Source organism: Benincasa hispida, unplaced genomic scaffold (assembly GCF_009727055.1).
Source record: "Benincasa hispida cultivar B227 unplaced genomic scaffold, ASM972705v1 Contig579, whole genome shotgun sequence".
In the NCBI taxonomy this organism is placed as follows: Eukaryota; Viridiplantae; Streptophyta; class Magnoliopsida; order Cucurbitales; family Cucurbitaceae; genus Benincasa; species Benincasa hispida.
In genome coordinates this window covers 171556-182551 of record NW_024064943.1, presented here as the reverse complement: position 1 = coordinate 182551, position 10996 = coordinate 171556, and the positions used below count along the sequence as shown (strand labels likewise).

Here is a 10996-nt window from a genome sequence, read left to right as displayed (position 1 = left end):
ACCTGTAGCTTGAAGCTCCAACAGTACGTGAATAACCGATTAAACTCTTTAATCACGAGATCCACCATCTATTAATTGTTGGTTACTTCACTAAAGATCGACAGTTGCACTCTTTGCACTACATATATATTTCTTTGTCCATATGACCAATCAACAGTGCGATGACCTTTCACAAATCGCTCGTAAGTACAACTGGGCCAATTCACTGTTTTGTCCTATGTAGTTACATCTAACTCCTTAAGTACCACTGATTCCTCTAATGAATAATAAGTCATAGTCCTACTATGAATAAGTCCTCTCAGGTCAGAAGAGGGTGTGGCCACTATGTTCAAGACCTGGAATCAGCCCTTAAGGGAGCAATTTATCTACTTACCTCTACTTCAGGGAAGGTATGAGTTTTGTCTTGTGTAGCTGAGTTCTCAACTCCCCAATCAGACGAATCCCCAAAATGGTAGGCTTGTTGAGTTGGCAATCTGACCATTCTCACCCATACAAATTAAAGGAATGCCCTCATAGACAGGAGGTCTCAACTCACTCAAGATTAAGGTCATGTCACCTATAGTCATTATAGTGAAATATAAGTCTCAATTATCAACAGCATTATATAAAGAGAATAATCATCTCGTGGTCTGGTCTTATACAAACTCTTTGTATAGGATACCCCCGTTCACATGTCTCCATATGAATGGTCAGGATCAGAACATTTGTAACACTTTACAACATTTATAATATCTACAAAGCGGGTCGTATCCGCAGTGTCATCAGAACAAAGTATCCCTCCTTTATCCATCTACTACAGACTATTTAGGTTATTACTTAAGGCATAATCCACTTGTATGTCTCACATACATGCTTAAGTTACATGAAATAACCACGGATATTAGTTTATTAGATTTTGAGTAAATGCTTATAAAATAACATTTATTTTATTAATAACAATATGTGTACAAAATATTTACAAACTACAAAATCACCGGAAGAATTATGACACCAATCCCAATAAACCTCTCACTGGCCTGAGAGGTGTTAGTTTATAGTTGGACTATAAACTGTTTGTTCATTAGAGGGATCATTGGTATTCAAGTAGTTAGATGTAACTACAGGGGTAAAAGGATATTTTGACCCAGTTATAGTTATGAGCAAGTTATGAAGGTTCGATTGGTTATATCCATGGACACAGAAATAAATCTACAGTACGAAGAGTGCAACTGTCTTTAATGGAGTGACCATTAGTTAATGAAAATTGATTAATTTAATTAAAGAGTTTATTTAATTAATCTTATATCATTGGAGCTTCTAATCTGTAGGTCCATAAGGTTCCCTTGTTAGCTCACTAAAGGATATATTAGAAGAATGGTTTGAATTGTTCAAATTAATTGTATATTAATGAGATTAATATAATATGGTTAATTATATATGTGATCTATAATTAAGAAAGAAAAATATTTGAATAAGATTCAAATATTAAAGAGATTGTTGGGAATGTTCTAAAACTCGCAGTTTGTAAACATTAAATATATTCTATTCACAATAAAGTTAGAGGTTTCTTTCAATAAATATGTTATTGAATTACATTCATTCCTAAATCCAATAAACTAACTCATGGCTATAACATGAGTACTTAAACTTTATGTAGAGACATAAAAGAGGATCAAGTTTTAGTATATGGCCAAAAAGATCTATAAATATATGGATAAGGTTGGGTACTTATCCTGAGGACACTATGGATATGGCCCACTTTATATATTGATACAAACGATGTGATCCCAAAGTCGCTCATGTGGAGACATGTGAGTGGGAGCATCCTATGCAAAAGATGTTTGCATAAGACCGGACCACGAAATAGCCACTTTTTCTTTATAACAACTGTTTACTATTAAAACTTACTATTTCAAATCAATGACCTAAGGTAATTCGATTTTAATCCTGAGCTAATATGAACTCCTGTTTATTCGAGATTATCCTTTAATCTACATAGGTGAGAGTGGTTCAATGTCACCGCTCAATAAGCCTCCCATTTTAGGGTCAGCAGATAGGTAAGACCGGATAGATAATTGGGGACATAGTTCTGCAAGATAAAACTCAATCCTACTCATTTTAAGGTTAGTAGATAGGTTATTCCCTTAAGTATTTCCTCCTGATCTTGAACAAATGGACCCCACCCTCTTATAGCTGAGAGGGATTCGGTTTGTTGATAGGACCATAAACAAATTGTTCATTGGAGGTTCAGTTGAGACTTAAGGAGAAAGATGTATTGCAGAGGTAAAACGGTAAAATTAACCTAGCTATAAATACAAATGAAAGTAAGTCAATAGACAGAAATATATTTATAGTCAGGAGAGTGCAACTACTGAGCCATAGTGGTATGTCTCTATAGTTAACGAATAGTGATTAATTTGATTTAAAGAGTTTAACCAATTAATCTCAAATCGTTGGAGCTCATGATCTGTACGTCTATTAGGTCCCTCTACTAACTCGTAAAAGGATTAAACCTTAAAATAGCATGTTAAGAGAATATGAAATATTCAAACTCGGTTTAAGATTTGGATTATTATATTTGATATAACTGATGTTTAATTATTGGATTAAACGTTACAGTGCATTGAGAATTGACCATATTTAATATGATTTAAATATTTGATGAGGTGTTATATTAATTTTATATTTGCTACTAAATTAAATTAATTAAATTGGTTTAATTAATTGTCCAAAATTAAGTTATCAAATTTTAAATTTATGAAATTGGTTTATTAAATTTTGAATTTATGAAATTAAAAAATATAAAATTTGTTTAATTAATTTTAAAACTCAGAATTTCAAATTTGATTTTACAAATTAAACCAATTAAATGTTATTTTATTGGATTTAGTAGAAAGTGTGACAATCCTACATTCTTTATTGTCTAATCCACCCCATGCCATTAATTTTGAATGGATTTTGAAGTGGCATCTTCATGCTTATTCCAATCTGCATGATGAACTTCTATATATTTTGTTTTTTATTTCATTTTAAGGGTTTATGCAATTAGAAATCAAAAATTACAACAACAACAACAACAAAAAAAAAAAAAAAAAAAAAAAAAAAAAAACTGGTTTTTTCTCTCTTGTTCAACTCTCAAAACCCACCCTCAAATCCTCTCAATTTGAGTTCCACAACTCAATCTAAGGTCTGAGAATAGTAGAGAAGACTTCTGTGGTGGCCTACTACATAGATTGAAGAAGAAACCTATAGAGAATTCAAGCAATTTGGTGGAAACATCAAAGGTATGTTTCTGAAACCCTAATATGTTGAAAACTATGAACATGCTTGCTAATTGCCTAAAATTGATGTAATTAGAGTGCTTAGATCCTTAATTGCTTCTATTTATTGAATGTTAATTCTATCAATTGGTATTAGAGCATAATTTAAGCACTCGGTTTATGTTAATTTTAGTATGGTAGGTGTTTTTCATGAGTTACATCAAATAGTTGCTGAAATGGATATTTTTTTTTTTTGTTTTGGCATCTAAATTTCCCTTTAATTTGCAAGTAATTGTTGTAATTGGCTCTTTTGTGGGCCTTAATGTGTGATTAAGAGTCTGTAATTTTATTAGAGTCAATAGAGTTGTAATAGGTTGTAATTGAAGAAAATCCGAAGCATGTTCAGTTGTAGAATTTCAAAATTGAAGCTTCTTTCAGACAGCATTTGCAACGCTATTCTTTAGCCAGCCCAGAAATGAAAATGTTATCCTATGGTATTGCGACATTGGGATGGAGCATTGCAACACTGCTCATCCCAGCCCAGTTCGCATGCATGCCAAACATCTGACAGTTTAACTGAACCAGTTTGATCGGTTCAGATCTTGAAGGACAGGTTCAACATGGTTTTGACTGGTTCAGCCCATTTTGAAGCTCTGGATGTTCAGTTCAGGCAGTTCGAGTAAGCTTCGAGTTGGTTCAAGCGGTCCAGAGACTTTTGAATTTTATTTTTCAATTATTAATGTAATAATTAGTTTGCTTGCATGCTTAGGATGCCAAAACCAGTCCATTTCAGTTTGTGTTTAATTATTTATGCATTATGAATGTATATTTAATTAAATTAAATCTTGTATGTGCATAAAGTATACCATGTAGATTTAAAATCCCACCATAGGAAGCATGTATCATGCATTAAAAGTATGTTATAATATATTATAATATATAGTATGCATGATTTAGGGTTTCATATATTTAATATAATTGTTATATTAAAATGTGGAATGCTTGATGTATGTTATAGCATGTCTATAATTTTATAAAGTGTTATAAAATGAGTTAGACGTTTAAAATCTATAACAAAGATAAAAAAAACATGCTCACTTAGAGCTAACAAATAACAACTTGTTTTAATAGTTAAAATAGATCGTTATCTTGTAACACTTTGGTTACAAACTCAATCAGTCCATAACCCTGTCTAAGGCTGGAGATACTTAAGTTGACGGTCTACGAAACACCTTCTACCTGAAGATTATATAGTCGAACTATTGAGTGTTGTTAATTTGGTTTTATGAGCATGCGTGAGCAATGTGAGCTAATAAAATGATTTTATCGCTTAGACATCGTAGATTAAAATTCAATTATAATCATTATACCTGGTTAAGTGTGTGTTATGTTAATTCAGGCATACTTATTTTAGCATAATTAATTAACTAATCAAAGAATTTGATCATTTAAATCAAGTTTGTTGGAGCTCAAATGTGTAAGCTTATTAGGCCCAACGACCTTCAAAAGGAATAAAATTAAACAACGGTGATTATTCAAAACAATAAAAATAATTAAACAATATTCATCATTCAATTATATTGATTATTAATAATGATGAACATTATAATCTATTATTAATTCTACGTATTTATGAACATTTAGAGCATCGTAAGAATCATACTAAAAAAATCATACTTTTCTATTAAATTTTGTCGTAAAAATCGAATAAGATACCCTTTTTTTTCTCTATAATAATACGATATAAAATCGAATTATCGAATTTTGAAACGATAATAAATATATTCGAAGCTCAAAAAGAATAAAATATATTTATAGAACACTTTAAAATGGCTTTCAAAAAGCCTAATTTGGTAAAGCTCTAATTCAAGTTGTGGGGGTAAAGCATTTAGTTAGGCGTTACCAGAAATTTGGTATGAGAATTCCAAGGGCTACATGAACCCTACATTATTATTTCAATAAAATTCATTTTGATTTGATCAATAATTTCACTGTATTTATTTCTTTAATTAGAATTAATTATTTTAATTAAAGCACCATCAAGATCTTCCACTACAATCGTAGAACTTAATTACAATTCAATTGGATATACTTTAATCCATTTTGGTCGGTTTTGTCCGTTCAATTCAAAGATCGCCCTTTGATCTTCTATTAGAGAAGAAATTGTTGATTCTTATGTATGAGTATTCCTTTTAATTAATTTTTTCAAGAAGTTATATGAGGTTGTAAAAGGAATTTTAAACTTAATTTTTTAATTAATCTCTGACCTCTTGATTAATGGTATGTATGTAAAAATTAGGTTCATGGGTTGGGTTGGATTGGGTTGGAAGACTTTTTAAACCAAACCTAATTATTCGAGTAGTACATTTTTTTCAATCCAAATAACTCTTATTAAAAAATGAACTCATTCCAACCCAACCATGAAATATTTGGGTTAGATTTATTCGGGTTAATCGGGTCATTTATTTAAAATTTTATTCTAAAAAGAAGCAAAAAGTAAATCTAATTTAATTATTTTCCTATATTGAATTAAGATTAACAACTCAATTTCAATTTATATAGTGAAAATTTTATAAAAAACTACTTTTAAGAGTTGTTGAAGAATAAGTTATTAAAAAAATATTGGAATTAAATAAAATTAAAAATGGATATATGTATAAATAATTGTGTTATAAGTAATAAAAAATATATTGTAAAGTTAATAATAAATTCAGATTGGTTCGAGTTGGTTTGGGTTATATTAAGTGAACTCATAAACCAACCGAACCCATAAAATTTTCATTTATTTGAACTCAATCTAACCCAAATGAGTTGACAACCTAATTCAAACTGCATGGGTTGGATTGGGTTGATCGGTTTTTTCGGATCATCAGATCTTTTGAATACCCCTAATTTTATTCGAGTTTGGCAAATGTGTGTACTAACATTTCAATGTGTATCAAGTTATTTACAAATTTAGTTTCTACAGAGTTTGAGAAGTTAGCAATGGAGTTATGTTTTCAGGCAAATTTAGGTATAAGACTAATTCTATTTTGGATACATCTAGCAATGTCCATTGGGCTTCTATGACTCATTTTTAGAATATAGTTACAAATAACTTATGAACTTTTGGTAGAGGTATCGATTTAGCTTGAGGCTTAGTACGTAATCATTTAGAACTTATTTGGATTGATTAGAGAAAAAAATGTTTTTTAAAAAAGTCATTTTTATTTAAATTTGTTTATAAAATGGTTTAAAATATATTTTGAGAATGTTTTAAAAGTGATTGCTAAATACTTTTTTTTTATTCAAAATTAAACACTTGAAAAATTAAATGTCTATGGATTTTGAATTTTGTAATAATTTAATTCTTAAATTTGAGTATGCAACAATTTTGACCATGTATTTACAATTTTGTAACAATTTGATCTCTAGTGTGAAAAACATTGTTAGAATAAACCTAAAAAAGAAAAAAAAATTTATATATGTAAATTAGGCCCCGTTTGATAGCCCTTTGCTTTTTTGTTATTGTTTTTTAAAATTGAACTTATAAACACTTATTCTTCCTCTAAATTTCTTAGTTTGTTATATAACTTTTACCGATGTTTTCAAATACCAAGCTAAATTTTGAAAACTAAGACCCTATTTAGGTAATCAATTTTTTTTTTAAATAAAGCTTACACACATTTTCTTAAATAGGTTTGTATTTTTTTAGTACAATAGTTGGACTTTTAGTCAAATTCTAAAACACAAAAAACAACAAAAGCTGTTTTTTCTAGTTCAAAAGTTGTCTTGATTTTTTAAAAACATTAGTCGAGAAATTTAGAGGTAAAAGTGGTGTTTTTAAGCTTAATTTTCAAAAATTAAAAATAAAAAATCAAATGGTTAACAGACGGGATCTAAAAAAATAGTTTTTAAAAACTTGTTTTTGTTTTTGAAATTTAACTAAAAAAATTAACTCTTCTACTTAAGATAGATACAAATTATTGTATGAAATTGAAAAAAAAAAATAGACTTAATTTTCAAAAAAAATACAAAAACAAAAAACGAAATAATTTCCAAACGGAGTCTTAACAAACTAAGTAGAAACAATATATTTGTAAATTAAAAGAACTAGTCATTACACAATAAAAAATTGATACTTAATTTGATTAGATTGTTCATGATAGAGATGAAGTTATTATAAAGACTAAATTATTACTTTTTTATATCTGTAAGTGTCTAGACCAACTTACGCACCTCAACCAATCTCACAAGACAACTGGCTCTACAATATTTTATTTTCAAGGAAACTCATAAGATATTAAATTTAAGTAAGTAGTCATCATGGATTGAACTAATGACCTCTTAATCCTTTATTAAAAGAATGTTCCTTTATTTATCCTTAAGCCAACTCATGATCCTTAATTGTTGTATATCAAAATTCAAAAACTAAATTTTTACAATTTTGCTTGTATTATAAATCAAATCATGAAAGTTGAAGAAGCCAAGTAATTTCTAACGAATTAAAAGAACAAAAAAATATTACTTACAAAGAATTAGAGAAATGGCCTAGATTAATTTATTCAAAATATAGTACTTTTATTCCATTAAAGATAAGATTGAATCTCACATATACCCAAGAAAAAAATGAAGAATTTACTCTTTTTAACCTCCTCTGTAAATTATTCACTGCCCAAGTCAAGTGGGTGATTTTATGTGCAAAATAAACACAGAAGAATAATAAAATGTTATCTACAAAACAAATATTTGGAAAAATAAAAAATTCCCCGTTTTTTTTTACCCACTAAAACATCCCCACATGGCACGACGATCACTGGAATCGCCCACGGCGACGAGCTCGGGCGATGCAGTAGTAATAAGCACGGTCCAAGCGCTTTTGAAACCGTGCAAGATTCAGTCTCACATTCTGGCTATCCAGATAGATCTTCTTTGTGTATTCCCACCCTTTCTTCGTAATGCTATCTGGATTCACTAAAACAGGGTCTTCTTTATTGTATTTACTGTATAAAGAACTCTCCTTTGGCTGAATTTCGTACCCAATGTACTTCAAACCGAGCTTCTTCGCAGGCTCCCCATAGTAGGTTTCCGCTGCCCAGACAGTCCCCAATGGGATCACTTGGATGAACACAGCGTTAGGTCTCATGAAAAGAAAGTGTGTCATGGCAGCTCCATGAACTCCTACCATTACATCACTTTCATTCAGCTCTCTGTAAATCTTAGCCAACTCTGTTGTTCTATCTGGCCTCAAAACCTTCACCTCGAATCCGATCCTCTCTGCCATCTTCACCATCAACTTCTCGTTCGTTATCGCTCGTGACGACCCCTTTCGTGACAAGACCACCAGTTTCGGTCGCTTTGATTCATTTGATCCATGAAAAGAAATCTTCCCCTCCTCGTGGCGAATCAACTCGTGGATTCGAGGTCTGTACGCCATGTCTAAGAGGTTCCGAAAATCGACAATGCTCTTGCTCCCTTCCATCAATGAAGGCTCCACAGTCAACTCATCATGGATTCTCAAGCCAGCAATGACTTGTGGGAAGCAATGGATTTTATTGTTTTTTCTGAAGTCTATGATGGGATAATTTGAGAGTTGTGAAAGAATTTCACCATATTTTGTGATCCACCAACTATGATACTCAAGGATCACAAAAACCACCTCTTTTTTCATATTATGAGAAGTTATATAAAGCGGCAGAATCCCATCATTGAATTCGTGATAAACGTTGCCCGTATAGCCTCCTGTCGAGAAGAACACGGCCGGGACATTGTGTCGTATGTCGCACTGATGGTGGCGATCGATATCGTTGCTCTTTCGTTTCACAATGAGCTCCAATTCATCAATTGTATCCATCGTGTTTTTCTCCCATTTTCTTGTGTATGGTTTGATTTTTTCAACTTGGATCACTCCGTGGTCGTCGTCGTACTCGATCGGGGAATCGGGTGAGGTGTAGAGGAAGATTGAGGAGGAAGAAGAATCTGTTCTTATATCTCCTTTCATAGTACAGATATCAGAACGGATGCTACTTCTATCACAACATATGGTTCCTAACAAAGGACACAACAAAAAGAAAAAACATCCCATAAGACAACATGGATTTCTGCAAACAAATTCACATGAATCAATTAAAAAACTTGGAGAGATTTGAATAGAACACAAAAAAAGTTTTGATAAGAAAGAAGAATTGTAAGGATGATCAAGTAAAACAGGGGATTTGAATATTTTAATGAAACATTTTGTTCTTTCTACCCTGTTTTCTTTAGGATTTCAAAACTAAAGTTGATTTTTTTTTCAAACAAAAGGTTAAAACAGATCCGATACTGGTGGGAAATTCCCCTTTCCCCAATTTCTGGAAAAAAAAAATGTTTAGATTAAACCCGACATGAAACCTGGGGTGAAGGAAAACTTTAAAACAAAAAAACTAACTACCATTTTTGGAGAGAATTTTTGAAAAACAGTGAGAGAGAGAGAGCTGATTTCTTCTCTTTTTTTTCTTTTTTCTTTTTCTTTTTGTTAAGGAGAGAGCTGACTTCAATAGGGAAAATTAGATAGAAAAAAACACAGAGAGAGAAAAACACCAATGAATGCTTTGAAAAACAGAGAGAAAGAGGCGGGAAAACTGATTCTCATTAGGGAAATTTTTTTTATGAAAAACATAGAAATAAAGAGAGATTTAATTGATAACCATAAAGGAGAATCTAAAAAAACAGAGAGAGAGAGAGTTTAATCTGATTACCATTAGGGAAATTTCTGAAAAACGGAGAGAGAAAACAAAGTAAGAAACTCACAAGCAGAAAAACAGAGAGAAACAGAGACTAACCTAATTAAAGTTAAACAGAGAGATAAAGAAAAATACCATTAGGGACTGAAGAACATAGAGGAGCAAAAACCTGCTTATCAACAGAGACATCACCATTTTGAACCCCAAAAGAATCTGAAGAACAAACAAAAATCTCATCAAAAAACCTAAACCAAACAAAAAAAAAAAAAAAAAAACATAAGAGAGAGAGAGAAGAAGAAGAAGAAGAAGAACTTACAGAAAGGAGAGAAAGAAGAAGAAGAAAAAGAAGAGAAGAAATGGGGAGCAAAAATGAAGGAACAAGAGAGAAAAGAAAGAAAAAGAAGAAACAAAAGCTTGGGTTTATTAGCTTTGTTATAAGCAGAGGTAGAGTAATAAAAGTCATCACAGGCCATAGCCACAGCTCCTTCTTCTTCGTCATCTTCTTGTTCACAATAAAAATGAGTTCTTCCTTTTTTCCATGGCTGATAACGCAGCATATAGTGATGAACCATATTCCCAAGCAAAGCAAAGCAAAGGTGTAAGCTTTTTCTTGGAATTTGGCAGCTTTTTTATTTTTTTTGTTAGGAGAGAGAGAGAAAAAGAAAGCAGAGATTCAAATGGGGCTTGTCTGTGTTTTTATAGGAAGGAGAGAGAAAGAAAGAGAGGTGGTTTCTGGGGTTTGCTGCTGCAGGGAATGAGTAAGGGAAGAAAAAGGCAAAGATGGAGGCGTCAAATAAGGCTGTATTTTGCCTATTCCCGAAGAATCGAAGATTATTATTCAACTGGGAATTCTTTTTAAATTATTTATTTAAATTTTGGAAACTTCAACTTATATTTATATGTTTTTATTTATTAATAAAAACAAATTATTTTTTCTTACGTCACCTTTATTATAAGAGAACGATAGAGGAGAAAATTATCATAAGATTATAATAACATTTTTGTAAATAATATTTCAAAATTCTCAATTAGCTACAATAAACACTATTTCAAAAT

The 10996-nt window shown here is 31.1% G+C and overlaps 1 protein-coding gene across 1 annotated transcript; it reads right to left on the bottom strand.

The window, feature by feature from the left end:
• Positions 1-7778: 7778 nt before the first annotated feature.
• On the bottom strand, positions 7779-10779 carry LOC120069755 (beta-1,2-xylosyltransferase XYXT1-like). Its single transcript, XM_039021552.1, has 3 exons — positions 10257-10779; positions 10076-10153; positions 7779-9266 (listed from the first exon to the last, which is right to left on the bottom strand). Exons 1-3 carry the CDS (start codon positions 10510-10512, stop codon positions 8032-8034), a joined length of 1569 nt encoding a protein of 522 aa, XP_038877480.1. The 5' UTR covers positions 10513-10779; the 3' UTR covers positions 7779-8031.
• Positions 10780-10996: the final 217 nt, after the last annotated feature.